The following is a 24,198-nucleotide window of genomic DNA, read 5'->3' on the forward strand; positions in this document are numbered from 1 at the left end:
CCTCAACATTGTATTTAAGTACAGTACTTAAGTAAATGTACTTAGTTACTTCACACCACTGGCAAGTAAATCACCCCAAAAAATATGTACATATGTACAAAAAAAAACATTTATCATAATTGGTTTACAAAGCTTAATTTTTATTCTGTTGTCGAAAAAAGGTTATTGAATGGCTTTTATCATCATTCAATTATGAAATTCTCTACATACTTCTTCATTGTTTGTGGACAAACTTAATAATCAACAATGGCACATTTTAAGAGGCCAACTCGTGTCATTTAACCTCGTCCAACAGATGGTTGCTATAACAACCCAATGTCAACTCCCATTGTTTTGCTCTTATTCAATGAAATAATTGACAATATGATCCTTTATTTTTGTGAATCAGAATACCTAACATAATAGAATGATCCATGTGTGACCTAATGTGTCTGAATTTACAATTCATAACCTATATATATATATATATCTTATTTTACTAGGAATTCATAATGAGATTGAGAATCTCTTTTCCCTACAGTATGTGCATGGGTACATTATGGTTCAGCCTCGTTTTTGTCACCCCCTGCGTAGACACATTTTGCAGACAGGGTGACATACACACATCAACACATACAAACAGCCTACTGTAATTCATTACAACTGTTTTGCATCACGGCTCAATAATAGCATGATAATAACGGCCTCATTTGCATAGGTTTCCCTTGTAGCCTAATATTCATTGAATTTCAACACTAAATCTTCCATTTATCAATTCTTACATTGCATTTTCAGAGTTCAATGCTAAGCAATCAAGACTTCCGACTTTAACAACAGCATGGACTTCCTGTCCAATCTCTAGTGATGGATACATTTCGACATTTCCACAGTTACACAATACAAAATATGATTCATAATCATTTGTTTTTTCCCTCCATTCTCAGTTTGCACTGTCTTCCTAAAGATGTTGTTGATGCTACTTCAGAGTAGCTAGTATGTATGGAAAATCACCTCGCTTAAAGTTGACCGGAGTCCCCCAGGGCTTAACATTAGGACCCCTCCTGTTTTCCCTATACATTAAATACCGTAGCCAATCAAAAAGCTCACAGTGAGCTTGTTGATCGGCTATTTGTTGATAGGCTATTTCCGCCAAATGTCCCCCCCCCCCCAGAATAGGTACGCTAGGGTTCATGTGGTTTAGATTTTGGACAAACCCGTCACAAAAGAAATACTGTTCAATGAGTATTTTATCAAATACGTAGGTACAGCAGCTCATTTCATTTCACTGACAACCATTAATCATTGGGGGTTTTAAGGCCTATATACACTTGGTCTTATGTAACTTAAACACACTCTTTGCTTATAGTTGTTGTTACATCTACTGTATATGTGTGGCTACAAAGCTGATCCAGAGTCAAAGAGGTGAGAAAGATGTAGTTTGCCTTCCATCGACAGGTGTATTTGCATCTTCTAGCAGTAGTTTATTCTGCTTTTTAAGTTCTTATATTTCCCAATCAAATGGATTGATTGACCGACTGAAGCTTTCATTTTAACAGAAAAAGAAAACCAACTCACTGTCGTGTGACTGTGACATGCCCAAACAATAATACATACAATAATAATGTTTTTCATGACCAGATGAATTTCGGAAAGTCGTAAGATGCAAAGTTGATTGATTAACTGACTGACTGACTACCTGACTGATTGATTGGTTGATTGATTGACTGAGACAATTGAGACCATTTGGAGGGTTGGTGGTGGCAGAGTGGAGTACTTCTTAAATCAATACTGTATGCTGTATTTATGAATGGACACTACTACATTTCCCTCATAATTCTTGATAGTATTTCAATAAAAAAATAAAGAAAAAAGTAAAATACAATAAGCACCGGCAAAAAAGGTCACTTTTTGGCCCCCAGTGGGCGCTATTTGTGCACAGGCCTGCTTTCCCTTGTAAACATCTAAATCTCTCATTGGTTCGCTACATAGTAAAAATCTACATAGCCCACTACACTGAAGAATCCTGAGAGTTCACTTTCAAACTCACGATTTCACGGTGTGCGTAAAGAACCGTCAAAACGTGTGCGGAACACTTGAGATATCCCACGGTCCCTTTTAACTTGACTGTTGAGAAAAGTTTAGAATCTAAACAAAAAAAACAAAAAAACCCGTTCATCTGTGGGTAAAGTAAACACGTTCAGTGATAGCCAACATTAGCATAAATGCCACACAAATGACTTCAGTCATTCAAGCTACAAATAGCCAAGAAAAAGGGCAATTAGCCATAAAATGTAGCCTTGATAAAATGCTATAAAAAAATAAAGTGAACACATTTTTACAGATGAGGAAGGCACATCGTCTTCCTCACCGCCGTCACGCTCGTCTCTTTTGAACCGTCAAACACTGTCGCTTTGCATTATGGGACATTTGCGCTGACCCGGGTTGTTGGTTCGTTCGCTACATTCTGAGGTGCATGGTGGGCCATTTTGCAGTGGACTTGGATATCGTTGCTGTCGGGTGGAAACCTCAAATGTCCAAAACTGTTACTTTTAAGGATTCAAATGCAAAAATAGCAGACCTACAAGCTCAAAAACCTGTCGCCTCGCGACGCGTTTTGAGCGTGTACACCTGCCATTTTTGCTACTTTTGTGTGACACTGTAGTATGACAAAATAGGGTATTAATTCACGAAAAAAACATAAAAAGGTTAAAATATGTTGATAGGAGCTTTCAACATGACAGCAACAAAACACTGAACAGAGTTTTTCATCGAGGTTTGGAATCACCCTCACAAAAATGGCTGCCACTACATACTGAGCCAACCCAGATCCAGACCCATCTGGAACCCATTTGGGACCCAGTTGGCTTCAGCCTCTACACAAAGAACTGTCCCAGAAGGTTGGCGATGCCCAGCAGGATGAGGAAGCTGTGGAAGAGCACAGACGGCCAGCGGAGTCTCTCCTGCCGCTTCAGAGCGATCATGTGGATCAGAGCGGGGAAGATGAACACCAACGCCAGGCCGCACGTTGCACCAGAGTACCTGCAGAGGGACACAGTCTCGTTTTATTTTTCCTTTTAAAAGAAGAAAGATTACTTTGAGATGTTTATTTTCCCTCATAGATAAATATTTTCATGATTTTTTGTGTGTCTGAAATTTTCCATGCAGGTAAATAATTATTGATTCTTTGGATCAATCATAAATACATCCAATATGAATGCATTCATTTTGAGGCACATTTGATTTATAGGATGCATAAATAATAGCTTCAGCCGAAAATTTCAATTGGAAAGGTTTCTTCAGACTTCAGAGATAAAAGTAAGGACATCTCACTACTGAAAAGTTTGCTTAGACCAAGTCTCAGTCTGTGATTTGTGAAACTTGTGAAGCCTACTTTCTGAAAATCTTGACAAATGGTCTCTTAATTATTTCAGATGTTGGTCTGCGGCCAAAAACGATCAATTTTGGAGGCTTCTTGACATGAAACATGTTTGAGAACCACTGCTCTATGCCATAGAACAAAACGTGAATCCCCTCTTAGGCTTACGTTAACCAGACAGAGGTGATTTCAGATTGAATAATAATGTTAGAATGTTCATACCTTATGATGGACCCAATGTTGGGGTAGAACATGGCCATGAGGACCCCAGCGCCAACAATCACAATGTTCAGAGCCAGAACATGAAGGAAACTGAGAGAAAAGATACTCATTAATGACAACATACGCCACTGTTTCCCAAACAGTGGGTCGCGGACCAATTTTTATGGGTCACGAGCAAATATCCCTTTATTTTGATTTGTCCTGCATTTTGTTTTTTTATTTTTATTATTTCAAAGGAATGTCAAAAATGTCAGAAATAATTCACGTTTCATAAATTAAAAACAAATTCATAGATTTTTGCAAATTCCATAAAATAGAAAAAAGAAGTAGTGAAAAAAGCAGATCTACAAGCTCACAACGCGGCGCACCGCGGCAGGTTTTGTACTTGTAGATCAGCTATTTTCACTAGTTTGGGTACTGGAGACACTTCAAATTTCTCTTTCGGGTCGAGTGGGAAAAGGTTTGGGAACCACTGGTAAACCATTAACAATCACAACGTTCAGAACCAGAGGAGGACAGACAGACAGACAGACAGACAGACAGACGGACAGATCGACTCACGGGAGCGAAAACATAATCTCTGCAGATAATCATTACTTGTACTTTAAGTAATATTTTGAATCCTATTTTCATTAACAGAAATGTTTTTATGCATCACTTTCCAATGTTCAATGCCAAAAAAAAAAGAAGTAATCGTCAGCTACAATGTCATGACGGTGCCCTACCTGGGATAGTGTTTTCCAAAGATCTGGCTCATAACCTGCACTCTGACCAGGTAACCCAACAGTGGATAGACTGTGGTCATCTGGAACAACAGACAGGTGCGAGCCACAAACACCATGATGTCACTGCTGGGGAAGTTATCCAAGAAGTTCTGCAGCAAAAACACAACAAAACAAAGTCAACAATATACCACTTAAACTCTCTCTTCTTAGTAAAAAAACAAGACCTGTTTTCAATGAGTCTAACGTTCATTAGAAGGACAATATCAGTCACCAGAAGCAGGGACTTTCAAAGATTTTCACACATTTTCAGATATAAAAAAAAAGCAGAAATAGGCAGCTGATCTACAAGCTTACAACACGTCACTTTGTGACGTGTTGTAAGCTTGTAGACTTGTAGATCAACTATCTATTAAATCGCAGAAAAATAGCAGAATCCTTTTTTAAATAGCAGAAACAAATAGCAGAACTAGCAGATCTACAAGCTTCGTGACGCGTTGTAGGCTTGTAGATCAGCTATTTCTGCTATTTTTACATGAATAAAAATGATACGTAAATAATGTATTTGTATATTTCAGTTATTTGTCATATCTGCTCTGTGCAATTTTTGATTACGAAGCCTAAAAGGCTTTATACGTTCCAATGTTCAATGGGCAAACACACAATTAAAATCGTTAATCGCAATTATTTGAGACAATTAATCGTCAACTTAAATGTGTAATCATGACAGCCATACTTACTGGTTCAATACAGCTTTTAGCCAGAGGAGGAGAAGGGAAAACACCAAAGATCAACACTCCCACATACAGGTAGGTCAGTCCTACCAGGATGTATGCAATAGACAGGTCCCGTACCTGGAAAACACAACATACAGTATGCATTCATTTACCACAATGTACACACACCCATTTATCACCCTTCAATCTTACAGTGTTCCAGTTCTAATTGTGTCTGCTCATTTTTTTGTGGTGCAGAAAAAGGATAGTCATGTTGTATTTTAAAGCAAAACCCCAGATGCTAGAGGGTTAATCACTCCCAATTTCACTTGTTTATACTGTATCCTGCATGAGAAATTGGTATCCCGACCTGAAATGCATTTTCTGTTCACTAGGGGTGTGCCGATACACTAGTTTCACGATACGACACACGATATTGGGCTCACGATATCGATACGATATATGGCACTTTTTTTATTATGGAAATACATGGGGGGGAAAAAAGCAAATGCAAACAAATACTTTTTTGCATTATTATTATTGCAAAAACAAACAAATACTTCTGTTTTTGCACGAAAACGTATCGTGATATATCGCGGAACGATATATCGGCACACCCCTACTGTTCACTAAAGAACTGGACATACAGGGAGACTCCTGTTCATGAATAAAGACTCGATAGCAATGATTACTATCACAAAATGGAGCTACAGTATTTCACACTTATTTCAACAGGAAATATCAACTACACCACCACCTTTAACATATTCTTTAATACACTTTGGTTAAAATAAAACTGGATTAATTAAAATAAAGTGTAAGTTGTTAGAATAAGTCCCATATTGTAGCTTTAAACCAAAGACACACAGAAGGTCAATTATTAGAGTCTATTAAGTCAAAGCTTGTCTACAAAAATGGGCTTTGACATGTGATACAAAATACAATATGGCTTTTTCTTCACTGATATGAAGGTGGTTCTAGAGTCCAGGGGCAAAAGCTAAAAGCTGTCGGCCACCGTTTCCCTGAAACACCTTCGATGAAAGCCAGCCATCCATCAATCCAATACTCATGTTTAGGCTTGCATACAGTTAACCCATTTAGACCTGATGCCGGTTCTAAAAACACACTCTAAAGTTTTTTGAAAAGCTTAATTATTTCATTCAAAATGTACAACGTATAGGTGTAACAGGTGTAAATGAGTTTTCACCTATTTTCAACCTATCTTCATATAATTGGTCTTCACTCATTTTATTCGCTCTGTGTCTGAGAGGAGGGCTGTGGACAGTTTAGAGACCTGCCTACCGGTGGCATCATCGGTACGCAGGTTTGGTCATTTAGAACAAGATTTCAGATTTCAGATTTTACATTTATTCTATGTTATTAATGCCTAGCAGCGATGATGACGACGCAACGCAGAGAAGATTGCCGACTTCTGGTCAGACGAAGGAGGAGCCAGGCCCGGAGTCAACCCACAGGAACTAGAGCCTCCTAGTGTCGCCAAAACTTGCTGTTAACATCTCACCTGCCACCCTAAACCCTAACCCCCTCATTAGCACTGTCTCTTACTCCCCTCAAGAGACAGTGGGGGCTGTAGCATGCCACTTGGACACAGACCGGGGTCTGATCAGCCTCGGTCGGGTCGCCTGGAGGAGGGTGTCTGTTGCGAGACCTGAAAGACTCCAGGAAACAACACTGATGATGTGTCCAAGTTTGTGCATCGGAGTCGGTAGATGTATTTATTTACAATGACTTTTGTTTTGACAAGCTAACTTTCCAGGAAGAGAAAGGCTGTCGTTTCTATTGGATCCCCATCGATGACGTCATTGGTCAGCAGGTTTCTGAACTGTGATAGCCCACCAATGAGACACAGAGTGAACAGACCCATGAGCGAGGACCCCATTATATGAAGATAATACATCTTTTGATTAATCTGAAAAGCAAAGGATCGTTGCAGCCCTACTCACGTTGTTATCCTGGTGTTTGTTGCTCTTCATGAGCGTAATGACACAGTTGTGGATGAAGAAGGCCAGCGTCAACACCCCACTCAGCTGAGGGAACAACAGTCTGAACTCTACAGGAGACATGGAGGAGACAAGCTGATGAGTTTACACTTAGGATGCCTGTGAGATTTTTATTGGTTGAAATTTCATTCAAATACAAAAATATATTAAAGGTAATTTAATTTATATTGTTAGGCTAAAACCAAACATATTTTGTCAAAAGGTTAAAGCTTTATAATGGGATATAGTCTCTACAGCTATTTAAAAGAATAACATTTCAGGTAGTTTGCAAATTTTATCTAATAACCATCAGATTTGATTTCATAGTGTTCCTATTCCAATTTTGTCTGCTCATTTCTTTGAGTCATCACTTCCAATTTCACAGTGTACAAATACACTGCAAAAAAAATCGACTAAATTTGATTAATTGTTGCATGTCCACATCATCATTTTCGATAGAATGTCTTCACGGACATCGTATGTCATTTTGGATGCATTGTCTTCATGGACATGGTATGGCATTCAAGAGAGGTAAACTGACCTGGAACAAAGTACTCCGTGGGTTCAAACCAGTGGAACTCCATGTGAAAACCCAGACGAAATGCTTTCAGCGTGACCAGGAAGATCAGATAGACCACTGAGATGGTACCTGAGGACACATCATCAAACAATCACTCAGATGGTACCGGAGGAAGACAACAAACTATCAAATAGACCAGAGGTTCTCAACCTTTTCAGACAGCGACCCCGCCAGAATAATCGTATTTGACCCACTCTAACGAGCACTTGGAATTGTAGCAGCTGAGGCATTACATATAGTTTGACTCTGATGAAAATAGACAATCTACAAGCTCACAGAGCATGTAGATCGGCTATTTTCACACATTTTTTGCCTCTTTCTTAGGTAATATTTGACAAGTTGGCCGATATTTTGAATGATTTGTTTTTCTAGTATAGTTGATTACTTTTGACACAGTAATAATCTTAAGGTATTAAAACGGTCTTAAAGTCCTTAAATTGTCACTTTAGAAATGTGCAGATACCCTGTATACACTCATACTATATGTTGGTTTGTTTACTGTTGAGTTGCACATTAAGCAAATCATCGGGGGACCCCCTAAAATCATTCGGGGACCCCCCATGGAGTCCCGACCCACAGTTTGATAACCACCTTCATCAATGATATACAACACTGGTTCTCAACCAGTGGTTCATGGACCACCATGCATTATTACAGGTGGGGCAATACACAAATCCACGGAGCGCTGCCCTGTAGGTGGCCATTACTGCGGTGTCAGTCAGCTGGAGTCACGTTTTACTAACCACACACACACACACACACACACACACACACACTAACTTTACACACTAACTTTACAAAGATGTACAGAAAATCGGGACAACCACCTACGCCAGGTGCCAGTAGTTTATGGCCGCTCTGCTAACGTCAACAGACGGACAGAACCGCAGCAGCAGCTGACTGACACTGCAGCAATGGCGGCGCCACCTACAGGGCAGCGCTCCGTGGATTCGTGTATAGGAAAGCTTGAAAAAAAGAAACCAAAAGTGCTGCCAAACAGTGTAGTGGGACAGGAATGTTTCGGTTAAAAGAACATCCTGAATGGATTTTGTCATTGCACCTGAAAATCCAGCATCGGTCGGGGTCAAATGATAACAAACATGAGACGGCCGTAGCTTAGCGGCTTATTAGCTTCTGTTCTATTAGCTAGAATGGGTAAATGCAGAGGAAAAATGTCACATATTTGCTCAAATACAACAACAAAAATACAGCCAAAGGAGCGGGGACCAAATTATTTACAGTTATTAAACACGGGCTTACCCAAGAAGGTGAACCTGGCAAAGAAGGAGGCCGAGCGGAAGTTGAGCAGAGGCAGCAGCAGGACGATGAGGTAGAGAGGTATGGTTTCCGTCTTGTTCCACCAGCGGTCGAACATGGCTGTATCGTCTGTGGTGTTGCTGTTACCGTCCCCCAAAACACTGCTGCCCAGAGGGCCCATGTGGGACGGACAGATCACTGGAGCATGCAAAACAGAACGTTAGGGCAGTGGTTCTCAAACCTTTTCATGTGAAAGACCCCCCCAAATCTACAGTGAATTCATCAGTGTTAATTTAACCCTTTAACTCATTGAGTGTCATTAACGTGTTTCACGTGTTTTACTGCTATGGTGCAAAAAAATTGAAAAAAACTTTAACCCAAGATATCATTATCAGATGATTTGCAGCTCCATCCACTCTTTGTTTAACTTATAACTGAAAAAGGCTGTATCTCGCTTCCTAAGCACTTTTTTTTTACTTTGAAAAAAAATCGTAATGGCCAGAAATAGCCAGAAATAATTTGGGCACTCAATGAGTTCAGACCTGAGGCGATTCTTAAAAATGTTTTCTAAATCCTAACAGTTTTTTGAAAAAAAAATGGCACTTGGTGCCGCGCTATGAGCTTGTAGATCTGCTATTTTTGAACAGCCAAAGAAATCTAAAGATGCGTTCCAGGTCTTAATGGGTTAAGTGTACAAATACGGGTCCATTTGGTTCCACTCTCAGAGCTACAGACTCATAAGGGTTCATTATTGGTTCCTAACTATCAATCATTTAGCTGGGAAGCCCCTGGAACCCGGCAAGGACCCCTGGGGGTCCACACGACCCCACATTAAGAAACACTGCATTAGGGGTACGACAGCTAATCCAACACATCAATTTGATTACGAAAGACAATCAAATGCAGTGATTTTTCCAAAATAGCAAACTTCCTGTTTTTGCTGACTAGTGTTTCCCACTGTGTCTGTGACTTGTGCCCTAGAAGATAAGCTCTCACGGAAATGAAATAATGAGGCCCTTATTGATCCCAGACCTTTAAGATTGCATAACCACAGATACAACTCGTCTTCAGTGGTATACTAGGTCATATAAACACCCTCATCATCAGTGGGATCTTACCTCGGTCCGAGCCGTTGGTCCCATAGTCTCCTGAATCACTCATACTGACATTGTAAGCATAGTCTGTGGACACATGAAGAAAAAAAAGAAATACAAGTTTTAAATGACTAAACTAGAGCCCGATCATTTTTTCCAATCATCATTTGACATCCAATGGCTTCCTGGGAAATCCATAAAACTACAACAATCAAATGAAACGGGCAGCACTATGGTGCCTTAACCCATTGAATCCGGGAACGCATCTGTGTCATTTTAGATTTGAGCTATAACCATTGTTTAATTTATACTTTGGCTATTCATAAATAGCAGATCTACAAGCTCATAGCGGACTACGAGCTTGTAGATCTGCTATTTGTGCAAATCATTTTTTTTAAAACAATTTTTTTAACTCAAATATTTGTCCCTGGAACAAAATATTTTACAAATGTTCGCTTTAAAAATATACATATTCAAAGATTTTCACACATTCTCACGATTTAAAAAAAATAGCACATCTAGAAGCTGAGTGCTTGTAGATCTGAGCTTGTATATCTGCATTTTTTTTATAGCCACAGACATCTAAAATGTGTAAATGCGTTTCCGGATTTAATGGGTTAAATTAAATGCTGAATAGTGCATTTATATAGCGTCTTCAGCCAAAGCGCTTTACAACGTGCATTACATTCACACACCAGTCATGGCAGAGGAAACCATGCAAGGCCAACCAACCTGCTCATCGGGAGCAGTTCGGGGTTCAGTTTCTTGCTCATGGGCACTTCGACAGTAATCCAGGATCGAACTGGGAAACCTTCCAATTCCCATGCGGCCCCTCAACCTCCAGAACCACTGCTTCCCCCATTGCATTGTGTTAGTGCTGAATTATTATTCATTAAGTATATTCAACTTGAATGCGACTGCTGCTGGCGGTTACTTACTATGGATGAATTTGCCAGTGTTGTAGAGGAAGTTGGACATCAGGACCCAGTAGACAACCATGGCGCCCATCAGAGACACCAGGGAGAACAACAGGCTGGACCACTGGCCAAACTTGCCAAAGTAGTACTTGCACACGTCTGGAAACTCCCAGTCTGATGTAGAAATATACGCTGTGGGGAGAGAGGGAGAGAGAGAGATATGTCAAGATATCATAGATTGTCTTATTTTCTCCATTTGCCTCAAGGTGACAGACGTTTCGGCTATCCAGCCGGCCCTCATATGGAAGTGAAAAATAAATATATTGACTTTTAACCAATTCAATCTAGGAGAACATCTACAAATGTCTTCTAAATCCTAACAGTTTTCTGAAAACCGTATGTTGCTCAAACTCAGTGGTGCTCAAACTTTTTCCTGTCAAGGGCCACCCAAAATGACATGTATTTGGTCGCGGACCCCCTCTCAAAATATTTTGTTCCAGGAAGCAAAGATTTGAGTTAAAAATGTTCACTTTAAAAAATGTATTCATAATTTGCACCAATTCAGATTTTTCAAAAATAGCAGATCTACAAGCTCCTATCGCAGCTCTTGGTGCCGCGCTATGAGCTTGTATATCTGCTATTTTTTAATATAAAACATAAAATAAAAAGTATAAAACATGGTTATAGCTAAAATGACACAAATGCGTTTCCGGATTGAATGGGTTAATTCGGAGTGCGACACACGTTTCGAGCCTATAGTGGCTCTTCCTCAGATCTGGCGCAGAGGTCTGCCCATCTACAAGTTCACTGCGACGCGTTGTGAACTTACAGATCTGGAGAACCAAGCATAAAGAACCAAGCATAAAATGACTTGTCTTAGTTCTACTGGATCTCTTCTCTGCTAGTCCCTCCCTAATATTTTAGTCTAGTTTTTATGTGTTGAAGAAATGTTCAATATTTAGTCATAGTTCTAGTCATCATAGCTTCGTTTTCGTCAATGAAAAAAGGTAGTCGACGGAAAAAAGTGTCATGGTTTTAGTCGACAAAATTAACAGTGGTGTACTTACGTATGGACTTAGGTGACTTCAACACGCGTAAACAGCAGTAGAGCATCAACAAGCCCATGGTGATGAGAATGATGATCCCCAACGTGAAGCCAGCCTGACGACAATAAACACACAGTCACACACACAGCATAAACAAATGCCCTATTTCATACTCCATCACATGACAATGTCATGCAACAGCAGCAAAAAAACGACAATCTACACGCTAACAACACGCCGTAAAATGACACATTGTGAGCTTGTAGATCCGCTATAGTCGCACCTATAATGATGTGCCCACAATAGGGACACCAGGTTAAAAGTGGTTAAGTGTGTCTGTGGATTTTATAAATATCGAAACACTGAAAGGCGTCAACAAGAGCTTCCGTCTATTGGAACACGTTTTTCTTTTTTTCCCCATGTCCTGAAAAGTAACAGTTTTGGCCATTCAAATTGTTTCCATTGTTGTTCAAATTGAACAATTAATGAGGTAAACAAAGTACATAATCCCTATGAGGAAAAAGCTCTTAATGCTGTGTTTCCAAGGGTTTCAAAGTTTTAAGAGGTTATTTAGAATTAGAATTAGGAGCTGTACAAACAGAACTCAACAGAATAATTACCTGTTTTATTCCCCAGGGTATACTGAGGATGGAAGTCCCCATCATCGTGTTCCAGATAGCGAATCTGACAGGAGGAAATGACATCAATAGAAACCGGAAACAGAGCGGGTCCGTTTGAGGTACTCGCGTTGTTTCCTCGTGCCTTAGCCCCGCATCCACAGAGGACAGAGGACAGGGGAATCGAACAGGTTGGCTTTTAACTCTTTTATTGCCAAAAACTACTATGGCTCTCATGGCCAAGGACGGAAATGACGTTATCTCCTAGTTCAAAGGAACTAGGAGATAACGCTATCCAAAAAGTTGCTGCTCCATTCACTTCAATGTTAAAAAATAAACTGAGGAAAAAAATCACATTTTCCTGGCACTGGGACGACACAGCCTGAAATAAGTCTGGCAATGAAAGAGTTAAGGAATGGGAAAGCTCCTCCCTCTGTCAGCGTCATTTTTAAGCGACGGCGATTATTTACGATGTATCATTCTGCTTTTTGCTGGCTATTTTATTAGGCTATTCTTGTCCAGCGATACCGTCGGTATATTAATCTAAATCGGGCTGAAAGGGGAACTTCATACATAATAAAGATGATGGATGATGGAGTGTGTTTCTTTCTGTGTTTTGATATTTTTAACATGACTCCCTCGACTATGACATCAAAGTACAGATCAGAATGTCAGTTCTTCCTGGACTACGGCCTATGTTTCCTGTAGTTCCAGTCAGACCTTCTCCTCCAGCTGATGTCGAAACACAGAAAAAACACAATCATGTTCATTATGCCCTCAGTATCATTAACCCATTGAGACCTGGAACTGTCTCATTTTTAGATTTGAGCTAAAAAGCATTATTTTACACTTTGGGCTATTCAAAAATAGCAGATATACAAGCTCATAGCGCGGCACCGAGTGCCGCGCTACGAGCTTGTAGATCTGCTATTTTTGAAAAATCGTGAAAATGTGTGCAAATCTTTGAATATATATATTTTTAAAGCGAACATTTTTAACTCAAAGCTTTGCTTCTGGGGGTCCCTGGAACAAAATATTTTGATGGGGTCGGCGGCCAAATACATATAATTCTGGGGGTCCTTGACATGAAAAAGATTGAGCACCACCGATATAGAAACATACGTTTTTAAGAATACTGTTGAGATTTAGGAGACATGTAGAATCGGCTTCAGGTCTCAATGGGTTAAAACAGGATGTGGTTGCAAACTCGGTGACATTCCCCGTTAACATTTGGGTGGCGGCTGGAGGATGGAGTAGGCAAAAATGAGAATATTGGAACTTGGCTATTGACTCTACTTACATGGTGACAATACTGGGGTTTCTAGAGGCACGGTCGCCCCCGGTAACCTTGAAGGCGGTCCCTAGAGGACTGTAGATGTAGATCTCCTCCGGCCGTGGGATCACATGGTCCGGGGGGCTCTGTGGGGGGTTTAAGATACAGATGAGTAATTGAAAAAGTAATCGTTAGTATAATCGCTAATAACGTTTTTGATTGTTGCAGCCCTAAATGCTTGTGGCAGTGATTTGACACAATATGCCAATATATATATACATATATATTTTTTTTTAAATAAGAACAAATGACCAGACTAGTACTACAATATTTTGTATAGAAAACTTAAAAAGAATGCTATGAATGTACGATAAGACACATTTTGAAGACTATAACATTACAAATAAGACATGGATTGGAAAAAGTTGCAAATAGTGCCTCATGAACAGATTTGTTTTAAACTGTGGTCATAACATTTCACTAAGTCCATTTTTGATGTCAATAAGTAAGTTAAAATGATGTGCCAATAAGTACTGTTTTCTATTCAATAACAGTTGTGATAGTCAGGTTAACTTGGTTTAACACTTTAGAGATCAGCAGGTTCACACAAAGTGTGTCAATCAATGTTTTATCATTTAATCATAACAGTAAAATATTATTTTCCATTTTCCACTTTCTCTCATGTACCTCCTGTAGTACCCCTGCATCCCCTAGGGGTAGATACAACCCTATTTGAGAAACCGTCTGGTCTGACATCCAGATAGTCTACTTGAATATTGAATATGTAGTGTGTGTGTGTGTGTGTGTGTGTGTGTGTGTGTGTGTGTGTGTGTGTGTGTGTGTGTGTGTGTGTGTGTGTGTGTGTGTGTGTGTGTGTGTGTGTGTGACAATACCAGCAGTCTATCAGAGCTTCCAGTCAGTTTACTGTAGTAGTGTACTCTGCTGCTGAGGATTGCAGCCTCGGCAGAAACTCTCTCCTGCGGAGCGTCTTCTACGATGTTGCGTGGCTCCACGTAGAACGGCCTGAGACACAGACACAGTTATCATGATGATGAGTTATTACACAACTAATTAAAAAGGTGGTGTAAATGATAGTTTTTGGTTAAAACAAAAGCTTTATATTTTGATAGTAATCGTTGCTTATAGAGTGTTTGTTCAGTAACAGGTGGGACTCCTGTTACCCTGTCTGTCCAGACAGAATATACATTTTCAGGTGGTTTGCCAATTTCATCCAAATCACTTATTAGGTTCAGTTCTATAGTGGTCCAGTTCCAATTTTGTCTGCTGCAGCTGATTTGTTTTGTTTCATCACTTCTAATTGCACTTGTCCATACTGTATGAGGTGAGGTCTCTCTCCTGATTGGACAACATTGGTATCCCCACCTGAAAATGTAGTTTCTGTTTACTAAAGAGCTGGAGAGACAGGGAAGACCCCTGTTCCTGAACAAACACTATAGCAATGCTCACAATGACAGCTATTTAACACTTATTTTAACCAAAACGTATCACTGACACCAACCACCTTTATAACCCCCCCACACCATCTCTTGCATGTTTCCTGTGACATGACGATGCTGTCACTTTGACCTTTGAGACCTTTTGAGTGTGTCATGTCTTCAGTTCCAATAAAGAGCCAGCAATAAACAGCGAGAACACAGAAACGAACCATCGTCAAAGCCTGATTTATACAACAACAAACTACACTATAAAACCTGGTCAAACATTGGTCCAAATTGTCAAATAATAAAAAAGGCAAAATGTTTTGAAAATAGCCGATCTACAAGCTCACAACGATGCGAGCTTATAGCGTTGTGAGCTTGTAGATCGGCTATTTTCAGTGGGCGACACCGTCATTATGATGAAGTACACATTATGATGAAGTATTACACAAGCTTCTCCCCCAATTAGGAATGGCTAACCGTATACACGAGGTGAAGAAAACCCTGTCTAGGACTAATTAACTAACTCATATAAATCTATCTATAAATGGCACGGAATCTGTGTGTGTGCGTGTGTGCGTGCGTACATGCGCGCGTGTGTGTGTGCATGGCATAACTCGAGCACCGTCCAACCGCTGAACTTCAGACTTGGCATGTGAATCCCTGAGGACCCAAGGGTGTGTTGTGCTGACGGAGTGGGAATTTCAGTCGATCCCTGATGTGATCAATATGAAGTCAAAGTACCGACGCCACAGACTGGCCTCCAAGCACTACGATAATGGGTACTGCACCAGGGAATGCGGTCCGAACAGGCATTGGCCTAGTTATATTAATAAAATACTACATAGAATTGTAACTCACAAGACTATACCAGGGTTACAGGCTTATTCTGTTTGTCAAAGTGACTGTCAGAAATACAGTTTTTACAGACAGCACGCAACAGCATGGATGCTGGTTGAAAAATCTACAATGAACATACAAGGATTCGTCAGATATTTTAATTAAATATGTAGTCATTTTATGTTAAAGTCATGTTATGTTGTGTTGTTTTTGTTAAAAGGTTAAAGTACTATATTCTGAAAGTAATCTTTGCTACAGAGCGTTTATTCGGTCACAGGGGTCTCTCCAGCTCTTTAGTAAACAGAATATGAAAACAATTTCAGCTGGAGAGACATGGGAGACTCCTTTTACTGAGCAAACACTCAATAGCAATGAGTACTATCAGAATATAGAGCTATTTAACACTTATTTTAACAAAAGTAAATCACTTACTAACAATAGTTAGATATTTTATCAGATGATAAATATATAAAACCATTACTCCAAAATCCATTTTAACCATATTTAAGACTAACTGAAAACACACGTCCCTGGTTCTGGTGACTGATATTGCCCTTCTAAAGTTTCTTTTTTTTTTGGTTTGTTTTTTCAATTTTTTTTTTTTTTTTTAAAGATTATTGAAAAAACATATCAGTCACCAGAAGCAGGGACGTGTGTTTCCAATGAGTCTAACATGGTTAAAAGAGAGTGAATTTGAATGGACAGGAGGGTGGCATGTCTGATAATGAATAGCAAAATATTGAATCAAGCAACTTAAAAACTGTCTGGGGTGCACACAAAAGCCAGAGTAGACGTAAAGATGACCCCAGACAGAGGCGTTTTAAAAGTGAAAGACCCCTTTAAAACCAGGAAAGCATCTGTGTCATTTCAGATTTGAGCTATATAGCAATATATAGAAAGTTTTTCGGATAAGAAATGTGCCAGATGCACAAGCTTGCAATTTTTACCAGGGTTTTACACAAACGTTCTCTTCTGGGGGTCCCTGGCACAAACCCTTTTCAGGTGGGGGTCCGCGGCCAAATACATATCACTTAGGAGGTCCTTGGCACGAAAAGGTTGGAGAACTACTGATTTAGAAGCCTCAGGTCTTAATGGGTTAAGTCCACTAGGTTAGAGGGGAGTGTCCTGCCACTGTATTTTGTGTTTGATAGTGTAGAAGCGTTTTGTTTGTTCAGTGTGTTTTGTTTAGATTAGATGCTTTCTTGGTCAGGTTGGTGGGTTTTTGTTGTATTGATTACATTGATTTGACACTCAGCGATCCCTTCCTGTTTGTTTCTGTTCAGACACTCACTTAGTTTTACAAATAAACACTGAATTCACGTCGTCCATCAGTTGTCCTGTTTTTCACTGGATATGTTACTGTCGCTCAATCCCCTAGACCAGTGGTTCTCAACCTTTTCAGGCTGTGACCGCCCCACCCTGACAAGCACTTATATTGCAGGAGTTGAGGCGTTACATTTAGTTTGACTCGGTTTCACAGGTAATATTGTGAAAATAGCCGATCTACAAGCTCACAACGCCTCGCAAAGGCGTTGTGAGCTTGTAGATCGGCTATTTTCAAAATGTGTTGCCTCTTTCGTATAGTATTTGACAATTTGGCCAATGTTTGGACAGTTTTTATGGTATAGTTTGTCGATTACTTTTGATGCAGTAAATGGTATTTTTTCCATCTTTTTTTTCTTTTTAATAGGGTCTTAAAAGTCCTTAAATTGTCACTTTACCGTCATGTAGGGCAGGGGTTCTCAACCTTTTCAGGCCGCGACCCCCAAAATAATGATATTATTTCCCGCGACCCCCCCGCGCGCGCATGCACGCTAAAACAAAAAAAAATGCGGTTCTGGGCGGATTGGGTTTGTTTTTTCCCGGTTTTTGGTTACTTTATTTCGGGGTTTTTTTTTCAAAAACTGGATAAATTGAGTAAATTAACTGATAAAACATGAATTAATAACATAAAATAATATTTTGTAAAAAAAAAAAAAATTTTTTTTTTTTTTTTTTTTTTTACATTCACCCAAAAAAATCTGGCGACCCCCCCAAATTATTTGGCGACCCCCCTGGGGGTCGCGACCCCCAGGTTGAGAACCACTGATGTAGGGAACCCCCTGGGGGCCCAGAGTCACAGTTTTAGAACCACTGCCCTAAAGCAGCGGTTCGCATACTGCTAAGTTAATTTATTAATTTGGGGGTCCTTGACATATAAAAGATTGAGAACCACTGCCCTATACTATACCAGCTTCTAGGTCCTGGGTTCAATGGCCCGTAATATTATATTTAATTTTTAATTTCCACATTGATGAATAAAAACACAAAACAAATGGTCCACGACATCAACACAAACAAGACAACACAGCAACACAAGCTTCCAGTAGATTCCACTTCCACGTTCCAAACTAATTGTGTGTGTGTGTGTGTGAGAGAGAGAGAGACGGCGTGCGTGCGTTGCGTTGCGTAATATGGAAAGCTAGTTAGTAGCTGTGAAATACCGAAGTGGATTAAAGTTAACACAAACTGGCGAGGTCACACACACACACACACACACACACACACACACACACACACACACACACACACACAGAGGTAATTGTTTTTCGATGATGGAGTCACAGTAGGAATGCTGGGCTCTAACCAGTAAACAAGTTTAAAAGCTTAAAGGTTCAATCCAGGATTGTTCTGAACATAACAATAAGGCTATTCTATTCTATTCACGTACGTTATTATTATTATTATTAACCAGTTTGATTGGTAAATGGAAAATATGTTATTTGTAACTTTCTTAAACAATCATAAATCAAAGTACGGTATATAGGTCTGTTAACATATTAAAAGGCGGTCTAAGTGATATTTTGAGGTTAAAAATAAAAACTCAAAATGTTAAAGCTCTATATTGTGAGAATAATCATTGCTATAGAGTGTGTGTTCAGTAACAGGGAGTCTCCCCCGTCTCTAATAAACAGAAAATACATGTTCAGGTGGGACACCAATTTCATCCAATCAGGAGAGAGCACCCATTAAGCAGCTTATGTTTTATAGTGTTCCACTTCCAATACCAATTTCTGCATCCTGTATCCTGCATGAGGTCTCTCTCCTGATTGGATGAAATTGGTATCCCGACCTGAACGTGTATTTTCTGTTTACTTAAAGAGCTGGAAAGATGGAGACCCATGTTACTGAACAAAACACTCTATAGCAATGACTACTATCACAATATAGTTATTTAACACTTATTTTAACCCCAAACATGCATTAATTCCATTTAAGATCATTATGATTAACCACCAAGTGTGTAAAATACTATTTATGTGCCGTTTATAGTCGCTAAAATGTCCTTCAAAGTCAATGCTGTGGTCAATGCTGTTAGCCCGACTACAACACAGAGCTCTTTCACTGAAGTGCATTCGTCATGAATGATCTTTATCATGCCACGCGTGTGTCTGTTTTCTTTCTAGGCTCCAGCCTCGTTACACTTCCATGAGAAACCCCTCTTACCAAATAAGCAAAATAATGAATATTGTCTTTGACTTCAAAGAATATGCTCATTATAATGGCCATATCATTGGAGTCTCAAGTCATATGATACAGTATGTGTTTACCATGTTATTCATGGCTATGATTTTACTGCCCATATCATTCGCTGCAAACGGCATGTCATGTACCATGTTATTCTCAGAATCGGCGTATAATTCAAATCATTTGTGGCAGCTGTAGCTTAGTGGGTAGAGAGTAGGGCTTTCATGACTAGAGATTTTTACTGGTCAACTAATTTGACCCAGTGGTAGTCGACTAGTCAATATTTACATACTGTATTAAAAAGAATATGTTTTAATGCCATTACTATTATTATTATCCTATTGCCTTTATTTTTATGCCGTTTTAAGGGAAGCGCTTCTGGCACAGCAGCACAGCAGCGTCTCCTAGGATCCTAAAAAGGGGGTTATTGCCCAATAATAGGATATTATTGGGCATACTTTTGAAAGGCAAGAGGATAGTAATAATAGTAATGGGCCATTACTATGGCATTAGACTGCCCTAGCGTGTCTCATATCTGGTATTAGGGGCGGGTTCAAAATCTCCGGAGAAAATTTCCGTCGGATCCCATTGGTTCATCAATCGAGCCCTGACGTCACAACATTTGGAGCGACGCCCACTGCACTCTGGTTGGTTGGGGAAATGAAACACTTCCTATTCCATGAACGTCAACAGGCTGGTCCAAAAAACTATTCGACTGGTACCAACAAGGTCGACGGTTATACTAGTCGACTAGTTGGTGAAAGCCCTAGTATAGAGAGGCAGTCTGGTAATCAACAGGTTGCCGGTTCCCCTCCCGGCCCCGGTCTATGGGTCAAAGTGGCCAATGAGCAAGACATTTAACCCCTAACTTCAATGGGCTTGTGTGGGTTGATTTTAAAAGTCTTGCAAAGAAATAAATAAAATAAAAATCAACCCCGGAGGAAAGATTTATGAATGCTACTGGATTCACCTTCAATCCTACTGTAACGGAAACAGACAGTAACAATCGTGTACACCACTAGTTCTCAATATGGGGTCCAGGGACCGCCAGAGGTCCTTGAGGGGGTTCCAGGGGTCCCCAGCTTCATGATTGATAGATAAAGGCGTACAAATGGAACCAAATGGACCCTTATGTGTCTGTAACTTACAAGTGAAATAAACAATGATGATTTTAAAGTTTAGATTTGATACCTTTTTTTCCAAGGTATCAAATGGGGGTCTGTGGCCTGGTGCATTTTGAAATTAGAGATTTTGATAATCACTGGTGTATGTCCATGATCATGAGCATACCGTTTGATCCTGGAGTCCAGGGAGTCTGTGGAGCCGCGGTGGAAGCTCTCTTCCGTCCGTATGGAGCTCAACAGCGGTCTACAATCCTCCTCCATCGTCACACGGTGGGCCGACTGTCACAGTCCTCTACCTGAAAAACCACCGGTGGACAAAGTGTTCAACCACACCACTTCATCATCCTAGAGTCTTCTAAGCTTGACACCAGAAATTACATTTCTTTCCCTGTACATAATATAGGTTTATTGCTACTAGCGTTGATGATTTATTGTATATTGTATGTCTTTAAATGTCTTGATGAATTGAATGCACGGGACCACAATGGAAACAAGCCCTTAGGGCTTTTTGCATTATTCTTTTAACATCATTGTATACGTGTACCACTGTACTATTTGCAAACTGTTTGCAAAATTCACACTCATATAGGGCTGTCACGTCATGAAATATTACTTAACGTTACTTACATAAAGCTTAGATTTCTGTTTGGCTAATAGTGGAAATAGTCGATCTACAAGCTCACAACATGTCACATCGCAACGCGTTGTGAGTTTGCGGATCTGCTATTTCCACTTTTTTTAATGTTTGAAAATGTATGAAAATGTTTCAACATGGAAATGATTATGACAATTCTGCAAAAATAATTGTGATTATCTCAAATAATTGCGATTAGGCGATTATGTAATAATTATGACTGGCCTACTCTTATCCAGAGAAACTTACAATAAGCAAGGTGATCACACACATAGAATGCAGAGACAGTGTAGTGCTTCAGTAAACTATACAAAGTAACTTTTCTTAATGCGGTGTTGCATTGAAGTTTAGAAATGTTCTTTTTTTCAGAAATGTTCAGAACTATCACAAAATAGTGAAAATAGCAGACCCACAAGCTCACACGCTAGCTTGCAGATCTGCTATTTCCTATCTGTAAAACATTCCTAGACCTTTCCTAAACATTCCTTATTCCTGAGCCAATAATTTGACTACTCCTTTTTAAGTGGTTAATTCAAAAGGTAGTTTTTCCCTTCCTAGAAATGTAGGGGAGTCAAAAGTACAATATTTGTCTTTGAAATGTAGTGGAGTGAAAGTCATGAAAGAAAAAGATCTAACCCGGACTCTAAAAAGTTACTTAAGTAAGTACAGTACTCAAGTAAATGTACTTTGTTACTGTCCAGTGTCCACCACTGCTGACAACAATATGAACTCAATGTACACGCCTATGTCACTCATATACAGTAAAACCATCTGTTCATTTAACTCTGAGCGTACACATGTAACCAAAATGCATAAACTACCACTGAGGATTCTACTTTAGGATTCTGTATTTTAGTGTACAGACACTAAAAACTATACAACTTGTACACTACTGTAGCAGCATGTAATATTGCATTCCTATAACGCTGAGCACGGTTTGAAAATATTCACAAAGGCATTTATCATCACACCACTCAAGAATATTCACAGTATTGCAACAGTTTATAATAATAATAATAATAATAATAATAATAATACAATAAATATAACAAAAATAATAATAATAACAATTATTATTATTATTATATAAATAAAATACAATATATGAAGTAAATATTTCATAATATTACAGTTTGCTTGGATGGGGGGAAATGCTGATCAAAGCTCAATAAAGCATGTGATCTTGAAAACAGCAAGTCTATTTCAGGAAGGGGAAAAAGGAGGGGAGGGGGGGGGTCTAGGAATGTATTACAGATTAATTAATTTATTATAGAAATTAATGAATGTACTTTTACTGATCGCTGCCTGTCAGGATCAGGAAAAGGGTCGTTATACTTTGTTCAGAATGTCATCAAATCACTAGAGGAGGGTTTTCCTCACAGCTTGGAGCTGGCCTTTTCGACAAGAGAGACACACCGTTGTACGATGAAGTGCAATTTAAGAACCGACTGATTGAAATGAAATTGAACGTAATTAGATCAGATCAAATGAGATTAAACAGCTTCTTACCAGACTTCCAGACTTGGTGTGTTTCGTGTTGTCAGGTCTTCCGCTGAGCCCCAGTCAGCTGATGCTCAGTGTTGCCAGATTTTGTGAGGGAAATAAGCAACAACAAGCCCAAAAGAGGCGACGACAGGACAACTGGGCACCAAAAACATCTCTGGGCCCTTTAACTCTATGCTGGGCACATGTGGCTGTGGGCACCTGGACGAGTGGGCACCTGAATAGGCTCTATGCACAGCAGCCATATTGTGAAGACATTCACAGGTGTTACCAATGATACTAATGAAGGCTCTGTTCCATTCTGTTGCATGTTGGCTCACTGGAAACACTCTGCTACACCAGTGGGTCTGAAATTTGGGTCCAGGGACCCTCATGGTTCCTTAAGGGGTTTCCAAATGGCCCCTTACAAGTGTGTAACTCTGAGAGTGTACATTTGTACACCATTTGTACACTCTCAGAGTTAACACCTGTGAATGTCTTCACACTATGGCTGCTGTGCATAGAGCCTAATTGGTGTCCACAAGTGTTTTTTTTTACTTTACATAGCATGCTGTTTTGTTGTTGGTACCCTAAGTGATTTTTAACCCACTGATCTTTACACCCCCAAACACAACATTATTTTTGGCAAATAAACTCTTTTATGTTATATGTACTTTTGACCTAGTTGAACTAGTGTGTTGTGTTTGGGGGTTTAAAGAACAGTAGGTTAAATATCACTTACCAACAACAAAGCAGCATGCCAAAATTGTGATGCGTAGTGAGCTTGTAGATCTGCTATTTTCAAAAAAAAAAGTTTAAATAAAATGTGGAATATTTGGAATATTTTTTAAACATTTCTAACAACACAAATGTTGTATGGGGGTCGGATAAATACGTATTACTTTGGGGGTCCTTGACATGGAAATGTTTAAGAGCCACTGGTTTAAACAACATTAGGAAACAAGCCCAAATAAGCAACTACGCTTTGGAAACAAGCCCCCAAAACCCGGTCGCAACTACCAATATTTACAAAACAAGCCCAAAGTCGCTTATAATGGGCGGACATGGCAACTCTGCAGCTGATGTTTACAACAAGACGACGGTCACGTGATCCTTTTTTTATTACGTTTATATTTTTATATATTGAATAACTTAAGTAGCCTTGTTCTGACATGGATGCTAGTTTATGATCATAATTATTATGTTTATATTTATATTATTGATGAAATACGACTTCCTTGTCAAGGGCTTCCGCGTCCAATGGTCACGTGATACGTCATCACATTTTGGCTTGGGTTAAAATTCTATTTTATTATTTCTTCATTTGATGTAAATGAAGCACCTTTGCCTTGTTTTTAATAGTGTTCCATAAA

At 39.4% G+C, this 24,198-nt stretch overlaps 1 protein-coding gene across 1 annotated transcript; it reads right to left on the bottom strand.

Moving 5' to 3' along the window:
- Positions 1–355: 355 nt before the first annotated feature.
- Positions 356–22,905, bottom strand: slc38a9 (solute carrier family 38 member 9). Its single transcript, XM_084046188.1, has 15 exons — positions 22,853–22,905; positions 20,876–21,005; positions 14,693–14,822; positions 13,827–13,945; positions 12,530–12,593; positions 11,931–12,024; positions 10,885–11,055; positions 9,971–10,033; positions 8,856–9,050; positions 7,557–7,664; positions 6,980–7,086; positions 5,040–5,153; positions 4,303–4,451; positions 3,578–3,667; positions 356–3,018 (listed from the first exon to the last, which is right to left on the bottom strand). Exons 2-15 carry the CDS (start codon positions 20,968–20,970, stop codon positions 2,853–2,855), a joined length of 1,665 nt encoding a protein of 554 aa, XP_083902314.1. The 5' UTR covers positions 20,971–21,005; positions 22,853–22,905; the 3' UTR covers positions 356–2,852.
- Between the last annotated feature and the right edge of the window lie 1,293 nt (positions 22,906–24,198).

Source organism: Gymnoscopelus microlampas, assembly GCF_963454915.1.
Source record: "Gymnoscopelus microlampas genome assembly, chromosome: 21".
Lineage (NCBI taxonomy): Eukaryota > Metazoa > Chordata > Actinopteri > Myctophiformes > Myctophidae > Gymnoscopelus > Gymnoscopelus microlampas.